We start from the raw sequence: 26,329 nt of genomic DNA on the forward strand, positions 1-26,329 counted from the left end.
GCTTGGGGCTGGTGCACTGGGACAACCCAGAGGGATGGTATGGGGAGGGAGGAGGGAGGGGGGTTCAGGATGGGGAACACGTGTATACCTGTGGCGGATTCATTTCGATGTTTGGCAAAACCAGTACAATATTGTAAAGTTTAAAAATAAAAAGAAAATAATAATCACATTTTAAAATTGTTAGTGGATTGTATTTACTGAATTTTTCTGTATCATTTCTTCGTCTTGCATTGAGTGACAGAATAATAATCAGGATGTTCTTTGCCATCAGATTGTAAAGTTATGAGCCTGTGAGCCACAAAGTGCAATAGAAATATGGTATACCAACTTATTACAAATGCATACACTTCATACATAATAAGAAATTGGTTTCTAATACTAATGAACTATTGAAATAAAACATTCCTTAGAGATTGTATTTAAAAATCAGTCAAACTATTATTTTTATTCTTATAAGATTTAAGTATCTTGAAAGTGGTCCTCATGTTCAGCCAGAAACTGAAGAGACGGAAGTTCAATTCAGTGAAATCTACCACTGTATTTATAATAGCTTTGACAGAGGACTGCTTTGTGGCAACTTTAGTTCTGATTCTTCATCCATAGGCATGGCTATGGAGTGATAGATTCATTGAAACTACTTTGACATTAATTAACACTTTTTTTTAATTTAAATTTATTTTAATTGGAGGCCAATTACAATATTGTATTGGTTTTGCCATACATCAACATGAATCTGCCACAGGTGTGCACGTGTTCCCCATCCTGAACCCCGCTCCCACATCCCTCCCCATACCATCCCTCTGGGTCATCCCAGTGCACCAGCCCCAAGCATCCTGTATCCTGCATCGACCTGGACTGGCAATTCGTTTCATATATGATATTATACATGTTTCAATGCCATTCTTCCAAATCATCACACCCTCTCCCGCCACTATTCCAGCAATATTATTTGGGCTTCCCTAGGAGAAGGCAATGGCACCCCACTCCAGTACTCTTGCCTGGAAAATCCCATGGATGGAGGAGCCTGGTGGGCTGCACTCCATGGGGTCGCTAGGAGTCAGACACACTGAGCAACTTCACTTTCACTTTTCACTTTCAAGCATTGAAGGAAATGGCAACCCACTCCAGTATTCTTGCCTGGAGAATCCCAGGGATGGGGGAGCCTGTTGGGCTGCTGTCTATGGGGTCGCACAGAGTCGGACACGACTGAAGCGACTTAGCAGCAGCAGCAGCAGTGGCTCAGTGGTAAAGAATCTGCCTGCAATACAGGAGATTCAGGTTCGATACCTTGGTCTGGGAAGATCCCGTAGAGTAGGGTGCGGCAACACACTCCAGTATTCTTGCCTGGGAAATCCTAAGGAGAGAGGATCCTGGGAGCTACAGTCCATGACGTCACAAAGAGTCAGACACAACTGAAAATACTGAGCACTCAGCACTGTAATACTATTTAGTATACTAGTTGGAAATTAATGATTTGTTGAAACAGCCTGATAAGTTGAGCTATCCACAACAGTTCAGTTCACTTGCTCAGTCATGTCCGACTCTTTGCAATCCCATGAATCGCAGCATGCCAGGCCTCCCTGTCCATCACCAACTCCCGGAGTTCACCCAAACTCATGTCCGTCTAGTAGGTGATGCCATCCAGCCATCTCATCCTCTATTGTCCCCTTCTCCTCCTGCCCCCAATCTCTCCAGCATCAGAGTCTTTTCCAATGAGTCAACTCTTCACGTGAGGTGGCCAAAGTACTGGAGTTTCAGCTTTAGCATCATTCCTTCCAAAGAACACCCAGGGCTGATCTCCTCTAGAATGGACTGGTTGGATCTCCTTGCAGTCCACTGGACTCTCAAGAGTCTTCTCCAACACCACAGTTCAAAAGCATCAATTCTTTGGTGCTCAGCCTTCTTCACAGTCCAACTCTCACATCTATATGTGACTACTGGAAAAACCATAGCCTTGACTAGACAGACCTTTGTTGGTAAAGTAATGTCTGTGCTTTTCAATATGCTATCTAGGTTGGTCATAACTTTTCTTCCAAGGAGTAAGCATCTTTTAATTCCATGGCTGCAGTCACCATCTGCAGTGATTTTCAAGCCCCAAAAAATAGTCTGATACTGTTTCCACTGTTTACCCATCTATTTCCCATGAAGTGATGGGACCAGATGCACAACTTAAAAAAAACTCAAAGTAGAACTACCATAAGACCCTGCAATCCCACTTCTAGGCATATATGTGGAGGAAAACATGATCTGAAAAGATACACGCACCCCAGTTTTCATTGCAGCACTGTTTATAATAGTCAAGACATAGAAACAACCTAAATATCCACTGATAGAGGAATGGATAAAGAAGTTATAGTACATATATACAATGGAATATTACTCAGCCATTGAAAAGAATGAAATGATGTAGTTCACAGAAACATGGATGGACCTAGAGAGTCTCATTCTGAGTGAAGTAACTCAGACAGGGAAGGAGAAATATTGTATGACATAACTTATATGTGGAATCTAAAATGAAATGGCACAAATCAACTTACAAAACAGAGAGAGACTCATAGAGTTAGAGAACAAACATGGTTTCCAAGGGGGAAGGGATAATTAGGGAGTTTGGCAAGGTTATGTACAATACACACTGCTGTATTTAAAATGGATAACCAACAAGGTCCTACTGTATAACACAAGGAACTCCACTCAATGTTATGTGGCAACCGGGATGGAGGGGGATTGCAAGAGAATGGATACATGTATAAGTATGGCTGAATTGTTTTGTTGTTCACCTGAAACCATCACAAAATTGACTATACCCCAGTACAAAAGTAAAATTTCAAAATAATCAAATACTAGAATATGCTTTTTTTCATAAAATTCCAGGACTTGGCCATATTTTTGCACAACTGCAGTTCCATTTTTTATTTAAATATTGGTGTCAATATCATTATTACCATCCCATTTCAATGATGGAACACATGGATCATGATGCAATATAATAACTGGATCAAGGAGAGGTCCTATGAGTCACTTTTATTATGTAGGAAAACAGAATTTTAGGATCTTCTTAGAGTCCATGAAGAAGTGAGTATTAGAACAACTTGGCTAAATGCTGTTTTTGGTGTGTATCTATTTATGATGGTTACATAGTTCCAGAGGAGGAATATATTAGTGTGATTTAATGAATAGTAGAAGTGATTAATGAGAAACAATTAAAATGTTCCAAATATGGAGAGCTGGCTAGAAAATGATTGATGGGGAAGATGATAACTTATCTACAGGAATATGAAATGTGTTCTTATTAAAGAGGGAAAAGTTTGATTTTATAAGTAAGAAAGAGCAATGATATGTGAAAGTAATTACTAGCAGTAATATGATAAAATTAAGAAATGAAAACTTAAGATGAAAATTGGAACCAATCAGCGACAGTGAACTGCATTAGAACATTGAAAAGTAACTGAAGAAAAGTAAGCGAAGCCCCACTGCCTGGGGAAGTTAGAATTACACCATAATAAACAGCTCTAACTGTCACAGAGGTTGCAGAAGATTTTGCAAGAAAAGAATTTCATGTGTTTCAATTTTTTAGCTTTGTGAGTCTGAATTAAGGAATTATAAAAGTACTAAGAGTTTTGGTAGCCAGAATTAATGAAGTTAATAATTCATGTTCAATGGAAGAGGCAAGAATGTATCCTTTAATAGTGAGGGAATTTTATTTCACTAAAAATCTGGCAGAAAGTGAAGAAGAAGAGCTAAAGAGCCTCTTGATGAAAGTGAAAGAGGAGAGTGAAAAAGTTGGCTTAAAGCTCAACATTCAGAAAATTAAGATCATGGCATATTTTCCAATCACTCCATGGCAAAAAGATGGGGAAAAAGTGGAAACAGTGACAGACTTTATTTTTGGAGCTCCAAAATCACTGCAGATGGTGACTGCAGACATGAAATTAAAAGACACTTGCTCCTTGGAAGGAAAGCTTGACCAACCTAGACAGCATATTCAAAAGCAGAGACATTACTTTGTCAACAAAGGTCCATCTAGTCAAAGCTATGGTCTCTTCAGTGGTCATGTATGGATGTGAGAGTTGGACTATAAAGAAAGCTGAATGCCGAAGAATTGATGCTTTTGATCTGTGGTGTTGGAGAAGATTCTTGAGAGTCCCTTGGACAGCAGGGAGATCCAACCAGTCCATTCTAAAGGAAATCAGTCCTGAATATTCATTGGAAGGACTGTTGCTGAAGCTGAAACTGAAACTCCAATACTTTGACCATCTGATGCAAAGAAACTCATTTGAAAAGACCCTGTTGCTTGGAAAGACTGAAAGCAGGAGGCGAAGGGGACGACAGAGGATGAGATAGTTGGATGGCATCACCAACTCAAAGGACATGAGTTTGAGTAAATTCCAGAAGTTGGTGATGGACAGGGAGGCCTGGCGTGCTGCAGTCTATGGGGTCACAAAGAATGGGACACAACTGACTGACTGAACTGAACTGAAAAATCTGTTCCTTGTTAGTCATCAAGTTGGAATGTAATATTACACCCTTTATATGCTAATTAGATTTCAGGCAAACTATCGCAGTGCTTAAGAGCAAAGCCTATAGTGTTCCCACTACCTGAGTTCAAATCCTATCACTTATAGGCTGTTGCCCTGAATAAGTTTCTTGACTTTTATGTACTTGTTTTCTTCATTTGTAAATGGAAACAATTGTAACTCACAAGAGTTGTGATCATTAAATGAGTTAATATATGTTAATTGTTTAGTTCACACATAGGAATTAACTTCATATTTTAAAAAAAACATAGAATTTTTCATCCTTCAAGTGTAAACTATAAAATAGCACTTCTCCATATTCTAAACAAAGCTATATTGAAATCGAGGGAGGCTATTAATCACCCACCATGTACCAGGAATTATGCCAGATAATTAAAATGCAAAGATGAATTAGATAATATTCTCTCTCTTAGAGGAAACTGAGTAGCCATGATACATTGTTATAATACAAGATGTCAAATGTTAATGGTATAGGTTTATTTAAGTTGTTATAAGCACTCAGATAAAAGAGGGCCAATTTTTCAAAGGTGGAGAACAGTCGGGAAATATTTTCACGTGAGATTTGTTTTAAGCATGCGTGAATACTTCCCATATACTCAGGAAAGTAAACGTGAGTCCCAGTCTTTATATCCAATTGAAGTGTCCTTCATATATGGAGATCACAGACAATTTTGAGCATTAAAAATGAGGAAATATTATGAATACATAACATGATCTGACCACAATAGTTGTTGCATGAGTCACATGAAGTTTTCTGTGTTTCCTCTGAAATACAACTTTATGACCCAATAGCTATAAAGCTAAGAGTTTGTAACACCAAACTTGGAATGCAAACTGGATTCCCAACTGTGCTGGGGTGTCTTCTTTCCCAGGTGTGCCAGGGCAGTCACAGAAACTGGAAAACAATTTGTGAGGGACAATTTATAGGGCCTATAAGCCCGAGCACTGCCAAATTTCAGACTCCCATGTTCCCAGACCTGCAAGAGAATATATTTTTGCTGTTTTAAACTACCCAGTGATTACTGTTATGGCAGCCCCCAGCAACTAATGCAATGGCAGTTATACAAAACTAGTAAATAATAGAAATGTTAAGCAACCTCTTGTCACCTGTAGAACCATTCTAGTAAAACAAAGCGCATCACAAGTTGAATTCTTCCAGAAATGGTTCAGTGTCAGAAAATCAATTATATTAGGATATCAAGGATATTATGGAGAAGGAAATGGCAGCCCACTCCAGTATTCTTGCCTAGAGAACTCTATGGACAGAGGAGCCTGGTGGGCTGCTGTCCATGGGGTCGCACAGAGTCAGACATGACTGAAGCGACTTAGCATCCATGCATGCATTGGAGAAGGAAATAGCAACCCACTCCAGTATTCTTGCCTGGAGAATCCCAGGGACAGAGGAGCCTGGTGGGCTGCTGTCTATGGGGTCGCACAGAGTCGGACGTGACTGAAGTGACTTAGCAGCAGCAGCAGTAAGGATATTAATAAATATCAAGTATATATATTTATATATATACATTTATAAATATGCCAGTATGTATCCTTGTTATAGTTCCTAGTAATTATATATTGCTAGTATATTTGGTTACTAATTATGATAATCATGATTGCAACATATTTAGCATAGCTAGATAAAATACTAAAATTTAAAAAATTAAAGTTAGTTAGTTAATTTCTCATTTCATAAATGACAGTTTCCTGTCATAAGTATATCCTATTTGGTAATTGACACATATGATATTAAAATTATTTTAATTTACTAAATTTGTCAATAATAGTCATCAGTTCAATTCAATTCAGTCACTCAGTTGTGTCTGACTCTTTGCAACTCCATGGACTGCAGCCTGCCAGCTTTCCCTGTCCTTCACCAACTCCCAGAGCTTGCTCAAACTCATGTCCATTGAGTTGGTGATGCCATCCAATCATCTCATCCTCTGTTGTCCCCTTCTCCTTCTGCCTTCAATCTTTCCCAGCATCAGGGTCTTTTCCAATGAGTCAGTTCTTCGCATCAGGTGGCCAAAGTATTGAAACTTTAGCTTCAGCATCAGTCCTTTCAGTGATACTTTGGTTTCTCTTCTTTAAAATATATAAATATAAAATGCATAATATTTTGCCATATATAAATGTATATGTATTGTATATTTGGTTCACATTTAAGAATTTGAGTTTTTAACATTTTTAATATTTTATTTTGTCTTATAAACACTTGTAAAATAATGTAATGACAATGTCTTATCTATCTTCCTGAGAACTGTTATTTGTTCTAGGTTGTTATTATTTTGTTTGGAAGTTCAGGCAGTTCAGTTCAGTCACTCAGTCATGTCCAACTCTTTGTGACCCCATGGACTGCAGCACATCAGGCTTCCCTGTCCATCACCAACTCCTGGAGTTTACTCAAGTCGATGATGTCATCCAGCCATCTAATCCTTTCTTGTCCCCCTCTCCTCCTGCGTTAAATCTTTCCCAGCATCAGTGTCTTTTCAAATGAGTCAGTTCTTTGCATCAGGTGGCCAAACTATTGGAGCTTCAGCATCAGTCCTTCCAATGATATTCAGGACTGATTTCCTTTAGGATGGATTGATTGGATCTCCTTGCAGTCCAAGGGACTCTCAAGAGTCTTTTCCAACAGCACAGTTCAAAAGTATCCATTCTCTGGTACTCAGCCTTCTTTACGGTCCAACTCTCACCATACCTGACTACTAGTAGTCATCCATACATGACTACTAGAAAAACCATAGCTTTGACTATTTGGACCTTTGTCAGCAAAGTAAAGTCTCTGCTTTTTAATATGCTTTGTAGTTTTGTCATAGCTTTTCTTCCAAGGATCCAGTGTCTTTTTTTTTTTTTTTTTTTTAATTTTATTTTATTTTTAAACTTTACATAACTGTATTAGTTTTGCCAAATATCAAAATGAATCCGCCACAGGTATACATGTGCTCCCCATCCTGAACCCTCCTCCCTCCTCCCTCCCCATTCCATCCCTCTGGGTCGTCCCAGTGCACCAGCCCCAAGCATCCAGTATCGTGCATCGAACCTGGACTGGTGACTCGTTTCATACATGATATTTTACATGTTTCAATGCCATTCTCCCAAATCTTCCCACCCTCTCCCTCTCCCACAGAGTCCATAAGACTGTTCTATACATCAGTGTCTCTTTTGCTGTCTCGTACACAGGGTTATTGTTACCATCTTTCTAAATTCCATATATATGCGTTAGTATACTGTATTGGTGTTTTTCTTTCTGGCTTACTTCACTCTGTATAATAGGTTCCAGTTTCATCCACCTGTACTCCAGTGTCTTTTTAAATGATTGTTTTCCTCCTATACAATCTCCAACCCTGGGTAGGTCAATTTTTCAAGGCAACTCAGAAACAATAAGGGAAATAATAATCAGTAGGACTGACTTTTGGTTTGTAAAATCCCACTAAATGTGCTCTATAGCTTCTCCTTGGGCCTTAGGGTAAATGAAAATATCTGATGTCCACCCTAGGGAATGATCATTCTCTGATCCTGCCAGGAAAGAAGACTGAAAGATTGAAGCAGAATGCTGCAAAATCAGTTGCAGAAATAGGGGTGGAAAAATATCTATAGTTTTTTCTCATAGATGTTAATCTATAGGTACTTCTGCAAAGTACCTCAAGGTACTACTTCAAAATATAAGGTTGATTTCTGCATTGCCTGCACTAACATCACCATGGAGACCTTCAGCATGATTAATCCTATAACTAAGCACATTTTGGATCACAGAACCTGTTATGTCCCTCATGTTTAACACTTTCAAATGTTTCAGTCATTACCTGTAAAGATACTTCCTCTTGGAAATACTACCTACTGACTCACACACTCTTGTTTCTAAGTCTGCATCCTTATTATTTTCATAACACTTGATGTTGATGTTTAGTTGCTAAGTCATGTCCTACTCTTTGCAACCCCATGAACTGTAGCCCATGAGGATCCTGTGTCCATGGGTTTTTCCAGACAAGAATACTGGAGTAGGTTGCTGTTCATAATGCCTACAATGTCATATATCCCTAAGTGTCCAGTGCTATAAATGAATGTTTACTATTTTATATCCTATAATAGACCATATATTCTCTTGGACAAAACACCTAGTTCTCCATTATTGTATATGAAGTCAAATTCATGGCTCCTAATAAATATATTAATAGAAGATACATAAATATTATCTGGATTATTTTTTAAAATAAGAAAAAATAACTAGAAAGATACAGAGAAACTATTAATGCTGATTCAAAGCTAAAAAGATAAACGGTATAAACAAGCAGAATACTACAACTGAAAAAACAAAGTGGATAAAAATATTATAATAAAGGAAATTAAAACCAAAATAAATATACAAAATGGTATTACAAGCAAAAAAAGTAAATAATTACAATTAAAACTATAAAAGTGAACTTTAGAAGTCTGTATAAAACCTTTTGCTAAAATTTCAAGATAATGTTAATTGAAAGCTTAAAAATTTTTCAGATTTTAAAATAAGATATCAAGTTTAAGACCAGCAAGGTAAAAAAATCAATGGCACAAGATAGATTAAGTACAAAGCAAACAAACAAAAAAGTACCTTTTCAATTTAGCAGATTGGTAGAAAACATTTCCGCATTGCTTCAGGAGCAAAGAATCCACCTGCAGTACAAAAGATGCAAGTTCCCTCACTGGGTTGGGGAGATCCCCTGGAGGTGGAAATGGCAACACACTCCAATATTCTTACTGGGACAATCCCATGGACAGAGGAGCCTGGTGGGTTCCAGCCCATGCGGTCACAAAGAGTTGGACACAACTGAGAGACTGAACATCCACACAGCAAATATTTTAAAAAGTTAATGATTTAAGTCGAAGAGGAGATAGAAAAAAGTTGCTTGAAGAGATTCCCCAAAAAGCAATATTAGCTTGACTGGGGAAAATACTCTTTTGTCCCTAATTATCATCATATTTATGGCTGTGAAAAATCACTGTTGTTTCAGACTTGAGTTTCCATGATTTCTGCTGTAGATATTACTGCTAAGACAAACTTCATAGTTTGTTTATGAGTGGATAGATTGACCTAAACATATCCGTGTTTGTTTGTTTCAAAAATGGAAAAGGGAATATTTGTTTGAAAAGTGATGGGAGTCATAACATTGGAAATCTTATTTTTTCCCCACAGCCACTGAACTATGAGAAAAAGAAGTCATATACCCTCAACATAGAAGGAGCCAATACACACCTTGATTTTCGCTTTTCTCACTTGGGTCCTTTTAAAGATGCTACCATGCTGAAGATCATTGTCGGGGATGTAGATGAACCACCACTATTTTCCATGCCTTCCTATGTCATGGAAGTCTATGAAAATGCCAAGATCGGGACAGTTGTTGGCACAGTTTTGGCCCAAGATCCTGACAGTGCTAATAGCTTAGTAAGGTATGGTATACTTTCTCCTTTTAGATATATAAAGATTTTGTTGTCTCTGATAATAATTTTAAATGGATAAATAATATTTAAAATGTTTATTTTCCATGTTATTTTCCATTAATGCAATTCAATCATAGTATCATCGGTTTCATTAACTGAGTAAATAACAGAGGGGTTTCTGTCAAATTTAGCAGACATGTAGCTATCTTTATGAATATATCGGTGACCGCACAGATGATTGTTTTTTCATTTGATAATAGATGGGGGCATTATTGACTGAAAAAATTTATAGAGAAATATTTCAGTACATATCAGAAACTCTTTGGTACCTTGGTAATAGGGAATATAAATACAGTGAAAAAAAGGTGAGCGTTTGGAAATAGCATTCATCTCTGAGTCCTTGCTCTGTCATAATGTGGTAAACCTTTGGGAAATTATCTACCCTTATTTCTAAAAGAAGAACACTGATATATATCTCTCAGAGTTATTATGATTATTTATCAAGCAATGTGCTCTAAGTTCCAAGACAAGTGGCCTGCACCTAATAGCCACTCAATAAATGCTGACTCATCCAAGGCAGGTTCAGTTCAGTTCAGTTCAGTTCAGTCACTCAGTCATGCCCGACTCTCAGCAACCCCATGGACTGTAGCACACCAGGATTCCCTGCCCATCACCAACTTCTGGAACTTAAGGTGGGTTAGAGACTTACCTCTAATGACAGGAAGACCAATGTGAGAATTCTGGTGACCTGATTTACTAGCTGTGTAATCTTATACAGTCATTTAACCTCGCTAAATTTCAATATCAAGTAAATGAATAAGAAATAATAATGTTGCATGAATATGTTGACAGAAGTAAATTACATTGACAGAAAGTACTTAACACAGTAAGTGCTCACTAACATTATTATGGCATGTCATGCATAGAGATAATTAAAGCTTTCCTTGCATAATCAGAAAGATTTGCATCTTAATTATGATAAAAATCAAAGAACTATGTAAATATATAAAAGTCTTTAGTTACCTTGTATATATACCTTTGGATAATTCTAAGGCCCTAGAAGGTCTGAAATCCTTAACAAATTGGTCTGCTTTTTCCCATCAAGGTTATATTCTCACTCTCTTCAGTTCTCATCCATTTTAACAAAAGCTAGTATGATAAATAGTCTCCTCAGAATCTATGAAATCTATGTAAAGGGTCTCAATTTGCTGTTATATAAGAATGATTCTTTTTAAGTTTAAAAGAAATGACCAGAACACTCACACATGGAGAGAAACAATGTTTAGAGCACAAAGTTATGTATTTAATAATTCTGTTTCATCTGTGAATGTAGAAAAATCACCCTGTTAGTTGATAACCCTTCTGTCACACTGAGAACAAGAACTCAACACTGCTAGAAGCAGGACAGGCAAAGTATACAAAACAAAATGAATGAACTCAGTTGTGAACATTGATCTTTAATTAAGTGTTACAAACAGAAGTTGATGTGCTTATTTGTTCAACCACAGGAAAACCCACTATGCTTCATTATTCCATAGAAGGCCATAGGCATTTCATAAGGAAAATGTGTCTATAAAACTAACTACATTAAAAACTAACATTATAAAGTGTGGAAGTGTTACTCGCTTGGTCGTGCCTGACTCTTTACGACCCCATGGACTGTAGCCCACCAGGCTCTGCTGTCTGTCAGATTCTCCAGGCAAAGCTACTGGAATGGGTTCCCGTTTCCTTCTCCAAGCATTATAAAGGATACTTAAAAATCAGTGGTCATTTACCTAAAGGAGCCAACATATTTTGAGAATAAAAATATTTCATGCTGTGAGTTTGATGTGAAAATATTTGAAAAAGATGGGTAAGACTTTATTTTTAAAACTAAAGCTTGATAGCAATGATACATTCTATATTTGTAGTTAAAAGCAGCAGGAGGTACGTGGAATTTAAAATGATATCTAAAGCACTGTATCATATGCAAATATTACAATATTCCTCATGATAAAGAAATTAAACACACACACACACACACACACACAGAGCAGCTTGAAGTCCAGTGGAGAGAGAGAATAAAGATCTAATACAAATGCAGGGAACAAGTGTGCCTGATATCTTCTAGAGGGAATGAGTTGAGGAAGACTGAATTGAGGTTCAAAACCCAGGCTAAGGATTAGACAGGCGAAGAATAGGGAAAATAACTGCAGTTTGTTGTGTACACAAGGAGCTTAGGCTGCCTGTGTGGGAATGGCAAATAATGAGGTCTTGGAAATTCATCCTGACAGCAATGTCAGTGGGGGGAAAAGAGAAATCAGAGATGCATGAGTGAGTTTAATAAACAGAGTGATAGGAAGATGTACATTTCAAAATAAATAATGGATTTTCAAAATGTCAAAATGCTGTGAAGGGAGGAATGTATGTTCCCAAAACATAGGCCAAAGGAGGAAACACTGAGGTCAGTGACAGACTTTCTCTCAGTGTTGCTTCTATATATATATCCCAATAAACAAACAAACAAACAAAAACCCTGATTCCACATAAAACAGTAGTCATCCAGGGGCAAAATCCCCACTTTTGTTATTTAGTTACTAAGTCATGTCGAATCCAGTTCCTTTGAAACCCCATGGACTGTAGCCCACTGGGCTCCTCTGCCAATGGGATTTCCCAGGCAAGAATACTGGAGTGTGTTCCATTTCCTTCTCCAGGGGATCTTCCTGACCCAGGGGTGGAATCTGTGTCTCCTGCATTGGCAGGCGGATTCTTTATCACTGAGCCACCTGGGAATCCCCAAAGTACCCCCTACCTGGGGACATTTGACAATGTCTGATGAAGTGTTTGGTTGTCACAACTGAGGGAAGAATATTATTCTCATTTGCAGGCAGAGGTCAGGGGTGGTCCTGAACATCTTACAACTCACAAGTGAGTCCCCACAACAAAGAATTTTCTGGTCCAGAATATCAATAGTGCTGAGGTCGAAAAACCCTCACAGAATAAACCAAACTGGGTAGTATGGTGGTAAAATCGGGGTGCTAATTATACTCATGGCAAATGTGGAAAACTATTTTGGGGCAATGCATACCAGCATATGTGTTTCGCATATATGCATATTCATATGAATGTTTCAACATATGCATTTTATTTAGCAAAAATTATTTATATAATTGTTCCATTTATAGTACTATTTGCCTCTGTAGTTGCTCTATATTATTGAGGGCGTTTAATTGAATGCCAGGTATGTTACACACATATGCCCAGTTGTTGCTATGCAAAAGTGATGGGTATATGTCTCTAAATGCAGATATTGAGAAGCACAGATCCATTAGAATGTACATTTTTCTTTCAGCTTTGTTTTGGTTAGACAACTAAAATGAATCCTTCCAAAGCTGTCTTAAAATAATCAGACTGCATAGCTGGTGTTTGGGGGCATAATTTACATAATATTTGTTCTTGATTTTAATAAAAATGTGTCATTCACATGGGCCTCTAGGTGCTAACAGGGAATAAAAAGCAGAAAACATTAACAAATACAAAAGCAATCCTTATTCTTCTACCTTTCCCAGGGACCAAATGTTTGTACTAATTAAGGAAGTGCACACTGAAAAGATGTACCTTGCCTTGTGCCCTGAAATGCAATTAACTCCAAGTCTGTAGCATTGATAATGAAAGGGAGTTTTAGCCTTACAGGCATTTGTGAAATGCTTCCTGACTTGTCTTTTGTATTTTCAATTTTCTAAACTATTAGTAAGATTCTTCAGATGTTTAAGAGCAGACCATATCCCGCTTTTGTCTCTTTTATCTCAAAACAGGGATGTGCAATTTGCAGCAATATCACCATCAACTCTCTTAAAAATAAAAATCAGAGCTAGGCTATTTACCAAAAGTGAAGAATCCTTTGTTTAAAAAGGCTGTGCTCACTTGCAGGTGTACTGCAAATGGAATTCAGGAATTTCCTCAGTAGCTGCTGATATATGAGCACTCCTATGATGCATAAGAGAAGCTAGAGAGCTTTCTGGAAATGTGATCCTGCATCATGTGACTATTTACTGCTTGCTATCTGTGGGCCGGGGGTTGTAATAACATGCCCCAAATTTTTGTAACAAACCTAATGAGGCTTCAGTGTTAGTCCCATTCTATAGTCAAGGGGCAGACAGGAAATTTGGCCAAGTTTACACAGTGATAAACTGTTGCTTCCTGATCTGCATATAGGTTTCTCAAGAGGCAGGTCAGGTGGTCTGGTATTCCCATCTTTTTCAGAATTTTCCACAGTTTATTGTGATCCACATAGTCAAAGGCTTTGGCATAGTCAATAAAGCAGAAATAGATGTTTTTCTGGAACTCTCTTGCTTTTTCCATGATCCAGCAGATGTTGGCAATTTGATATCTGGTTCCTCTGCCTTTTCTAAAACCAGCTTAAACATCTGGAAGTTCATGGTTCACGTATTGCTGAAGCCTAGCTTGGAGAATTTTCAGCATTACTTTACTAGCATTTGAGATGAGTGCAATTGTGCGGTAGTTTGAGCATTCTTTGGCATTTCCCTGGGTGTTCTTTGGAAGGAATGATGCTAAAGCTGAAACTCCAGTACTTTGGCCACCTCATGTGAAGAGTTGACTCATTGGAAAAGACTCTGATGCTGGGAGGGATTGGGGGCAGGAGGAAAAGGGGACGACAGAGGATGAGATGGCTGGATGGCATCACCAGCTTGATGGACGTGAGTTTGAGTGAACTCCAGGAGTTGGTGATGGACAGGGAAGCCTGGCGTGCTACGATTCATGGGGTCGCAAAGAGTCGGATACGACTGAGCGACTGAAATGAACTGAACTGACACAGTGATAAAGTGGCAGAGCCAAAATTTAAATTCAATTTTGCTTCACTAAAAAGCCCTTGTTTTTTTAAAGCCCCAAACTGCTTCTCATGTATTTCAAATAATAACAGTGTAAATTGCATTATAGAAGTCAAATGTCATGTAGCTGGAAACCAATGTTTTATGTTCAGATGTGTTTCATACTCTGGAGAAAAGAAATGCTGAAAAGAGTTCCATTTCTAATTCTAGCATCTCATGAAAAAAACTTTTTAGTTTTAGAGTTTCTCCATATTGTAAAATCAAAAACATATAACTTGATTTACTGCAACATAAAGAAAATTACTAAAATCCTCAATCAATGATTCTTATCCAGTGAAGAGCTTTAGTGTGAATTTATATGAGTAAATCTGCCCTTTTCTACTCTGATTTATAATCTGAATTTATCTATATATTTACTTATTGGTAATATTTTAATATTTTCTTTGTATAATAACTTTAAGCCATTAGAAGGAAATATTAAATATCTTGTGTAACTGTTTTAAATGCTTAGCATAACATTATTTAGGAAACAGTAGCCAATTTATATGCTAAAATAAGAAATAAAATTGTGATCAGGTTTGGAAATAGCTGTCAAATTAAAAAAAATCTTTCTAAAATATCTTTAGGAAAAGAATAGTTGCAGAGCATTAGGAGTGTTTACTTAGTTAATTTTGAGTTTAATTGTAGCCTCAGAGAACAAATGCTTGAAGGATGTTCACTGCGTCCTTATTAGAGTACTTAATTTCTTACACATTCCTGAGATTTTCATATAGCTTATGATGAGATGTCAGTTAGAAATACCTCTTTAAGACTGTTCTATACTTCAGTGTCTCTTACGGACTCTGTGGGAGAGGGAGAGGGTGGGAAGATTTGGGAGAATGGCATTGAAACATGTAAAATATCATGTATGAAATGAGTTGCCAGTCCAGGTTCGATGCATGATACTGGATGCTTGGGGCTAGTGCACTGGGACGACCCAGAGGGATGGTATGGGGAGGGAGGAGGGAGAAGGGTTCAGGATGGGGAACACATGTATACCTGTGGCAGATTCATTTTGATATTTGGCCAAACTAATACAATTTTGTAAAGTTTCAAAAATAAAATTAAATTAAAAAAAATAAATACCTCTTTAAATTAACAAAAGAAAAGAGAGAGAGAGAGAGATTTCAAAATGATGACAAGGTCATATAGCAAACTTGAAAAAGAAAGTAAAAATTGGATTAAAAAATTTGAATATAGGACTCAAACTTCTGAAAAGAAGGCAAAAATACTCAAAAAATGTGTTTCAAAATATACTCATATTAAAGTGAGTTTTTATTCTATAGATCAAATCTATTTATAAAAATTTAGTGAAAGTCAATATTGTAACTAAGTCTTTAATAGAAAGTCTTAATATACCCTCATAAAAGCTGTCATAGTTTTCTGATACAAAGGAGATAACTCATTGAGGATATTTAATGCAAACTGAGTGCAGATAGAAAGCATGCTTCCATTAAGACTGGAAGTGTTTGTCTTTGACTCCTGTTTTGTGATTCAACACATTATGTATAGCCAAGTTGGTACATTTAGAGAGACCAATACCTTTACTCTTAAATGACATGACTATGGCATTTGCAAATGTAAAGGGACCTAAAGATGTCCAAGAGAAATCTGTTCTTATAGAGATGAAGAGATCGTAGACTGGCTGAGAAATCAGCGCCCGGTCACACAACTGACAACTCATAGAGACTGGATAAAATGCGATCTCTTCTACCATGCTTCAATAAAGTCACAGAAGATCTCTGAACATTTTTAAATTTGGGGCTCAGATTTACCAAAGAGTTTAGCATGTGGTGTTAACCACTCCCGATCAGAGTCCTGACACCAGAAGGAGAATCTAAGTTCCGGTTGGGCATGTACAATTAATTTAGCTCTGGAATGAATACCTAAATCCTTGCTTGCTAAGTCGCTTCAGTCGTGTCCGACTCTGTGTGACCCCATAGACGGCAGCCCACCAGGCTCCCCCGTCCCTGGGATTCTGCAGGCAAGAACACTGGAGTGGGTTGCCATTTCCTTCTCCAGTGCATGAAAGCGAAAAGTGAAAGGGAAGTTGCTCAGTCATGTCCGCGTCTTAGCGACCCCATGGACTGCAGCTTACCAGGCTCCACCGTCCATGGGATTTTCCAGGCAAGAGTACTGAAGTGGGTTGCTATTGCCCTCTCCAAAATCCTTGCTTAGTGATGTCTACTAGTCTACTGACTGGAGACTAAAACATTGAAATAGCGTTCATGTGAATTTTACAAAGAAAGAAGACAATGCTTAAAATGGTGCCAGAGCATTTCCAGAACTCAAGATTACTTGAATTTTTAAAATCTTAGTTACTTAAAGGCATAAATAACAGATGGAAACTTATTTTTTGGGCAGAGATTTCTAGGTTCTGTTGTTTTGTTGGATCAAGGTTTCAGTACAGGAATTTAAAAATCTTTCTAAAATATCTATGTGCTATATGTGCTGCCCATTTTATTAAACACAGTACATTATCAAGTGACAAATGATCCCTATGTTCTATTTTTTTCTTTTGGAAAGATTATTTTCTGGATGCGTGACTTGTGGAATTAATTGCATCCCCAAAGTGAGCTAAGGGAATCTTAACTTTTTTTTTAATGAATCTGAGCTATACTGCAGATGTGTGACCTTTTGTTAAATTAAAGATGAGGCCAAGCTACTGTAATATCCTACAGGGTGTATATTGATTACACTTTATCCCATCTATTGATCATGGTCAGTAAAATTTATGAAAACAGCTGTTTGGGAGGGAAGATCTCAAGTATATTAGCGTCACCACTCACATTCTGTATGTACAAGTATCAGAAGTATGACAATGGAAAGGCATTTTCTATTATTTTATCCAACTAATGTTTCTTCAAATACATCACTGTAAAAATAGACTTCCATTACACAAGTTTTAAATTAATTTTTATGGTGAAATGGATAGACTGTAATAAAAATAATAAGTGCCTCTGAGGACTGAAATTTTGTTATTGAAGTGAAAAAATAACTTTTCTAATGTACTTTAACATGATTAATAATTATTTTGAATCTATGCCTATATAGTCAAATGGAAATTGAGTGCCAAATGATGAACTCGGTAATTTTTTCAAGTATCTTCTCTTGAAGAAAATTCTTGAACAAAGGCAATCATTATTGAGATTGACTGCTTCCTATGGCCAAAACTTGTTTGCCTATTTGTTTGCCCAGAAATTCTAATTTTAACAATAAAACTTTATCATATTTCAATGCAATGCACTTTCTTTCCACTTTGCTCATCACATTAAAATGTGTTTACTAGAAATATGAAGGTGCATATATTGAATGGCAGAACAGAGAGCAGTTGTAGGAATAAAAATGATAACCTAGGTTTATAAACACATACAACTTTGCAAGTGTTAAACAAACCCATTTCTCAGCCAACATGAAATTAGACATGGATTGAATATGGAATTGAACAGTTAAAGCACTCTAAGGAACTACTGGACAAATCTGAGACAGCACAAACTTAATTGCACTTCCTCTGGTCTATAGCCAGGCGATCACCAATCCCTCAGAGGCAACATCCAGTTGATCATTGATCATATAACTTCCTAAGTAGCACTTGGCATAGAGATGATCCTGATACCTAGTTCATGAAGGATACAGTGAACTTATAGTGGTAGTTGAGCTATAATGTGATTTGGAGAAGGAAATGGCAACCTACTCCAGTATTCTTGCCTGGAGAATCCCATGGACAGAGGAGCCTGGGAGACTACAGTCTATGGCATCACAAGAGTTGGACATGACTCAGTGACTAAGCACACACATACAATCATCATATCAAGCTTCCAGGATGGCGCTAATGGTAAAGAACTCTCCTGCCAATGCAGGAGACAAAAGAAACACAGGTTCAATCCCTGGGTCGGGAAGATCCCCTGAAGGAGGAATTGTAACCCACTCGATTATTCTTGCCTGGAGAATCCCCTTGGCAGATGAGCCTGGAGGGCTACAGTCCACAGCGTTGCAAAAGTCAACAGGACTGAAGTGACTTAGCACACACACATGCAATGCACCCCACTCCAGTACTCTTGCCTGGAAAATCACATGGACGGAGGAACCTGGTAGGCTGCAGTTCATGGGTCGCTAAGAGTAGGACATGACTGAGCGACTTCACTTTCAATTTTCACTTGCATGCATTGGAGAAAGAAATGGCAACCCACTCCAGTGTTCTTGCCTGGAGAATCCCAGGGACGGTGGAGCCTGGCGGGCTGCTGTCTATGGGGTCGCACAGAGTCGGACACGACTGAAGCGACTTAGCAGCAGCAGCAGTGTGTAATCATCATATCAGAGTAGCCCTTGAAACTGCCTAAACATTTCCTCCCTAACTAACTCCCTAATGAACAGCCAAGCTGTTTTTGCTACATATACCTGTGGATTTGCCCAAAGTGTCAGCTAGACGTACCACAAACTGCATTTTTCTTAAATTCAAATTGAAGTCTAAAAAAAGTGACTGATTAAAAAAATCATAATTGTATTACACTTTAAAATTAGTTCCAGAACTATAAACTAAATAAAATACTGTAAAAAGTGTACATTTGTCATTTTTGACAGTGTTTAGATAGCCCTCAATGAAAGAGAGGTGTAAACTAAGCACATGCTGTGAAAAATAAAGCCTATTGTGGAATTATTCTGAAAAATTCCAAACATAATTGGAGAATATGTATAAAGGGTAATATTAGGAATCTGTGTCTCTGACATTGGCAGGTACTGGCAAGCAGATTCTTGACCACTGAGCCACCTGGGAAGCTTATTCATTCTCTTAGCACTACTCAGTGCCATTTTAACACATATGCTAGATCTATTTTAGAAACAAATTTCCATAAAATTCATATTTACATTGTGCATGAATCGAGGCCAGAATATGCAGATTGTTAAGCACTGAGGAAAAGAATGTAGAAGATGCACCTCTTTGATATCTGAAAATGGGCCTCCCAGGTGGCCCTAGTGGTCAAGAATCTGCCTGCGAATGTGGGAGACACAGGAGATGTGGATTTGATCCCTGGGTCGGGAAGATCCCCTGGATAAGGAAATGGCAACTACTCCAGTATTCTTGCTTGGAAAATACTATGGGACAAAGGAGCCTGGCGGGCTACAGTACATGGGGTCACAAGATTGGGACATGACTGAATGACTAAACCACCACTATATCTGAAAACTGGGAAATTTGTTTTGGGTAAATCCCCTTGTCATTTTTCTCAACTCTCTATTTATCTTCAAGAACCAACCTATGCAGAAATGCACTGGGAGTTCAATTTTGCCCACCAACCACTTCTAATCTATCTCTTAAGCATTCTCTCATTACTTTATTTGATGACACTACTGAATCAATACTCATTCCTTACCCAAGAATATTTTGTTTTAATGTAAGTTCTTACTTCTAGTGTAACACTGTGTAAAGTGAAAGTCACTCAGTTGTGTCTGACTCTTTGTAACCCCATAGACGTTGGAATTCTCCAGGCCAGAATACTGGAGTGGGTAACCTTTCCCTATCTTCCCAACCCAGGGATCGAACCCAGGTCTCCCACATTGCAGGTGGATTCTTTATCAGCTGAGATACAAGGGAACCCCAAGAATACTGGAATGGGTAGCTATCACTTCTCCAGATAATCTTCCCTTCCAAGGAATCAAACCAGGGTCTCCTGCAATGCAGGCAGATTCTTTACCAACTGAGCTATCAGAGAAGCCAAAAAAAAATCTCAAAATTCTAATCCCTCAGATTTTATGAAAGTGAAAGTGTTAGTCACTCAATCACATCTGAGTCACTTCTTAATTTTAAATGATTAACATTGAATGATTCCACTTATAACACTCCAAAATAATTTTGCATAGTTCTTTTCTGTCACATTTCTGTTTTCCCTTTTCTGACTTTTTATCACTATGGCTGGGTAGAAACACAAGGGTAGTTAAGCAGAACTATTTAGCTCTATTTGAGTCAAAATTCAACTGCAACCCTATGAATAAGATTCTTTGGCTCCAAGCACCTGTCTGAGGTCCAGCCTGTATGTTGTAGATTTCCAAGAGAATTAGGTCACATAGAAAATCAAGAAGTAAATACCATAAGTCTGGGACTCATGCCTCGTATTATACCTACCATTTAAGTGTAGGTAAGCTATTTTTTTTTAATTTCAGATAAAAATGTATTTATCCTAAAAGTGTTTAGCCACTATTTCTAGTACTTATTGTTAGTAAGCTCTATGTGAAGAGCCTAAAAGAGAGGAGAAGAGTCTTAATTCAGCTTATAAGCAGAAGAAAACACATTTTCTTCCAGACTGACAGTTGTAAAGTGATCAGATTTCTAAAATGGGGCTTGTCCTGGTATATTTCATAGAGGTGTATTGATAACAATGCAATCTGAACTTTGCTGATAGTTGCTGCAGGAAACGTTAAGGTTGAATAATATTTTCAATTTCAGGTCCAACTTTCAAATCCAGTAGCTGTTGTTCTAAAAGTAAACCAAAATGGAAAATTTCTTGAAGACAGGTTACTTTAGATGATGTAATAACCAGATTGCCAACTGATTACATTTTAAGGATGTTATTCTTTTCATGTGACAAGATTGCTCACATCTCCTTAGCAATTCAGCCTTCATCCTCCTTCATCCTTGATATCAGGCCTCTGGGGAAGGATATTATGAGAAGATATTTTTGTGATATGATCTTAAGTCAAAAGAAGGTAAATCAGTGTCAACATGCCATGGCCTAATGCTTTGGGAAAACCCAGTGATATCTCTCTTAACCACTTTTCTATGGAGTCTGGATCTAATGTTTCTTTCAATAAGATTTCTTTTATACCTTTATATTTTCATGTTTAAATGATTTTGCATGTTGAATTTCCTTTAAGTAACAGAATTGCTATTAGAACCATCGATGCCCAAAATGGCCAATTCTTTGTCTTGATCATACAGTTCCAAGTGATTTATTCTGTTATTTTCTGATGTTATTTTCATTTAGTGAGCTCCTAGATTTCTTGGGATGTTCTATAGCCTGGCTCTCCGTGGTACTGTCTTCTACCATGTTTGTGCATTTATGTCCATAGGTTTTTATGATGTTTATACCTTAGAAATATGTTTTAGGTACCCCATTAAAAGAGTATGCCTGTGCTAGGTATGGGTTGTATTTCAGTTATACTCTGTTCTAGAAAGTATGACAAATTTTGTAATATTTCCATTACCACAATCGCCTATCTTTTGAGATTTTCTTCATGTTAAAATGGAAGGAGTTTCTCTGTTACTTTCAATAGAAATCCCTATATTTGTGGCCTGGAACCCAGTCTGTTCATCTTCTCATGAATTTCATCTTTTTAGATATTCCCCTCGTTATAAATTGTCATTCTTTTCAGCAAAGACATTACTTAATATTTCCTGAATCAGAAAAATTAATTTTTTGAGCCCTCTTCTCTGATGACATAAGACACCATTTTTTATATCTTCATTGCAGGTAATGGTATCCAATAAACTGTCAAGACTCATGGGCTCCATGTATGTGCATTCAATAGACTTTTGAATCCACCACAGTAAAACTTCCATGCTTTCATATTTTATTGAAATTACTCTTTTCAAGTTAACCAGGGATGTCCATCCTGCCAAATCCAGTTCAGCCTTTATATTCCAATTTAACTTCTTGATAGAAGTGGACAGCTCATCTGTCCACTTAGAACCCTCCTATCTAAGAGTGCATCCTTACTCTCCCAGTTTTCCTTCTCTCCAGGGCTGTTCTTCTTTCTCTGACACCTTCTCCTATTCAAAGACTGGACTCCTTTAGACTCAGAAGACTGGGAATTTTACTGCTCAGTCTTTCACTTCCTGTTTTCCTTACAATTCTCTCCCAGATGAGATTGTTCCTATTACCTTACATTTAGACTGATCTAACTCAAGTTTATATTTTCTGTTTATTCAGAAAGCATATTTGAACTCTACAACCATTTCTAATTTTCTAGTTTTTATTCCACATTTATTTTTTTGGCATCTCAGACATAACATTGCAAAATCATTGATTTCTCCCACTCTTTTTTTCCCAAAGGGAATTTTTTCTCCTAACTCTTTATCCAGGGCTATGAACAGGCTTATCAATTACATGCTGGGTCAAATACAAAGAAACAACACAAAAATTGAGTCATTTGTAATTTCTTCTTTATACTGATACCACTCCAACAGAAAGCTGTATAGTTTGTAGCCAGCTTATAGTACTGTTTCATGTATTGTTCCATTTCCTTCTATTTCTTCACATTTGTTCATGATGACATCACTTCTTTTCTGAATTTTGTTAAAATATTCTACAGTCTGATTCAAAGTAACCACTATAATTTTTCCAGAATCTAAATAAATCTATGTCCTTTCTTTAGAATGTTTTCCCATTTCATTCATTAAAAAAAAAAAAAAAAATTAAAGACAACGTTTATCATATGCTACAGGGCTTGCTTGTCCTATGCCCTAGCCATCCACTTCCATTCTGCCAGTTACATTAAAGCCAGTTACATTATTTGTTTTTCAACCAAGTCAAGCTTTTTCTTTCATCTTGATCTTTGACTTTAGTCTGTTATATCCAAGTCTTTTCCCCCTTGTACTTTTCACATAGTAGTTCATCTTTTTTCTCTTCAGGTGTTGATGAAATGTCACTTAAGCTAACATGGATATGAGAGGGAAGATGTATTAGAGGTTTAAGGAGAAAAGAAAGCATTCTCTCCTTACTTCTATTTAGGAATAGTTTGGAACATTTCGAGAACATATGATGATTGTTGACTATATTTTGTATTCATATTTATGTTAATTAAATACTGCTGAATAAGGTAAAACCCCCAAGTTCAATGCTATAGAGAAATGTCATGTATAACCACATTGTATGTGTCTGTGAGTTAACTGAGGATCGGCTGAACTTGGCGGGCTTCTGTTTGCCAACTGTGCTACCTCCAGGACATTCAATCCTGCAGCTGCTCGTTTATTAGGTAGCTCTGCTCTAGGAGGGAACCTGACAACTCTGCCTGTGGGGCTCATCTTTCTTCTGGGGACCAGTAGACTAGTCCTGGCATGTTCTTCTTATGGCAGTGGCAGAGCATAAGAGGAGACCTAGACCCAGATGTGGAATAGGACACCATCACTTTCAACTCATTCTATTGCCCGAGTTAGCTGGAGCCCAAACCTAAGGGAAGAGAACCCTGCAAAATTACATGAATTAGTGAGGGAAGAAGATTTGTGGCCGGTAATGCAACCTACTTCCTGTTTATTTATTTTATCATTATTTGACTAAAAAAGGTGCTAGGTGATGTGGACATAATGGTTATTAATCAAAATGTTTTGGTTTTTATTTTGTATATATCTTTAAACTTCAGCTATGATGAAATTATAAGATAAATTAATCCCTGACATGTTATCCTAAAAAAAAAAAAAAGTGTACATATAGCAATTAGAAGTTTTATTAAAAGTTCATTTTTTTTCCAATGTACTATGAACTTCACAGAGACAGTTTTTTTTTTCTTTTTTAAATCTTTCCCTTATTAATTACTGCAGTTTTGCCGTCTACTACCTCCTATTCTACTCATGGCGTCTAAAGTTTTGCTTTTTAACTTTTTGAATTAGTAATTAAATTGAATATTAAGTAAGGACAGACAGGAAAATAATTAATATTAGTCTATGCAAATATACAATGGATGGGCAAAATGGAGGGCCATATACAGAAAGTGAAAATGCATATTTCAATATTTGAGTATAATAGATTTAATACCTTCCTTGGTTCAGTTTTCTTTATCATAGCACCAGCTAAAAGAAGATTTATCCTTGTTTTGTTTTGTTTTTTCCTTTAGATACTTCATTGACTACAATGCTGAAGATGATAGATTTTTTAACATTGATGCCAACACTGGAACCATTAAGACTACCAAGGTTCTTGATAGAGAAGAAACTCCATGGTACAACATCACAGTTGCTGCTTCAGAAAATGGTAAACTTCTTTATTTTATGTACCATAGAAAAGATGTCACTTAAACATGAAGATTTATGCTGAAATTTTCTCCAGAGCAGGGCTTTCATGATTTTTATTTTTTTTTAATGCATCTAGCAGAGTGCACAGAATGTAATAGACACAATTACTCATTGTCAGATGAGATTAGTAAATCTTATATCTTTTCCTTTACTATAATCTCTGCCTAGTGGTAGAAAATTGATATCACAGAGTACTTAGTCTGTATCACTTAGTCAAAATATCCAATTCTCTTCTTAATTGTGAGACTTGCTTTGTCCTGTGCTTATGCCTTACTTAAGTAGAAGAATGCTTCATATACAGTGAAACAGGTAGGAAAATAAAGAGAAGAAAAGAAAATTTAACATTTTACTTGAATGATTTTGTCAATACAACACCTTTCTTCAAACTTCAATTGACTCTTAGAAATTTTACAGTAAAGGAATAACTCTTGGTATTTCAACAAGCAGGTCTAAGTCATTTTTAAAAAATGTACACCACGATACAACTGAGGAAGGCCATTGTTTGATCCTCATCCAGAACATTGCATTGTGCTAAATAACCACATTTTAAAAAAAGTATAAATATCGACAATTATCTCAAAGTTCAAAAAGATGCACATGAATGTTTTCAAATGAAATTAGAATAAAGCTCTAGGAAAATGGATCTGCTATCAAGAAAATGAAGTATGTATTGACATGTTGAGACAGAATTCAAAGGTATAAACTGCCCCAAGTTTACTATTATACATGAAAAATGAAAGTGAAAGCATTAGTTGATCCATCATGTCTGACTTTTTGTGACCCCATGGACCATAGCTCCGCAGACTCCTCAGTCCAGGGAACTTTCCAAGCAAGAATACTGGAGGCATTCCCTTCTCCAGGGGATCTTCCTGACCCAGTGATTGAAACTGCATCTCCTGAATTGTAGAGAGTCTCCTGTATTTCAGGCAGATTCTTTACCATCTGAGCCACCAGGGAAGCCCAGTATTGTATATATCATATGTATATGTGTGCACTCAGTCGTGTCTGACTCTTTGTGACCCCCATGAACTGTAGCCTGCCAGGTGCCTCTCCATGGGATTTCCCAAGCAAGAATAATGGAGTGGATTATCGTTTCCTTCTCTGGAGATCTTCCCGACACACGGATCAAATCTGCATCTGTGGCATATCCTGCATTGGCAGGTGGTTTCTTCATGACTAGCAACACCTAAGAAGCCTAACTTTCAGTGCCTTTTAAAAGATTTCAATATATTCATAAGAGAACTATAAATATTAAAATTTAGGAATACTTCATATTGGAAAATCGTATACAGTTCAGTTCAGTCACTAAGCTATGTCTGACTCTTTGCGACCCCATGGACTGCAGCACGCCAGGCCTCCCTGTCCATCACCAACTCCCAGAGTTTACACAAACTCATGTCCATCAAGTCGGTGATGCCATCCAACTATCTCATCCTCTGTTGTCCACTTCTCCTCCTGCCTTCAATCTTTCCCAGCATCAAGGTCTTTTCAAATGAGTCAGCTCTTTGCAT

The 26,329-nt window shown here is 37.2% G+C and overlaps 1 protein-coding gene across 6 annotated transcripts in view; it reads left to right on the plus strand.

The window, feature by feature from the left end:
• CDH18 (cadherin 18) overlaps positions 1–26,329 on the plus strand; it is a 1,275,757-nt gene that overhangs the window by 1,164,818 nt on the left and 84,610 nt on the right. For all 6 annotated transcript variants that reach the window (XM_044932378.2, XM_025270679.3, XM_025270680.3 and 3 more), the window contains 2 exons: positions 9,703–9,956; positions 24,641–24,777. In XM_044932378.2, coding sequence (XP_044788313.1) covers positions 9,703–9,956; positions 24,641–24,777 — 391 coding nt within the window. The remainder of the gene's footprint in view (positions 1–9,702; positions 9,957–24,640; positions 24,778–26,329) is intronic.

The sequence above is a fragment of the Bubalus bubalis genome, chromosome 19 (genome assembly GCF_019923935.1).
Source record: "Bubalus bubalis isolate 160015118507 breed Murrah chromosome 19, NDDB_SH_1, whole genome shotgun sequence".
NCBI lineage: Eukaryota > Metazoa > Chordata > Mammalia > Artiodactyla > Bovidae > Bubalus > Bubalus bubalis.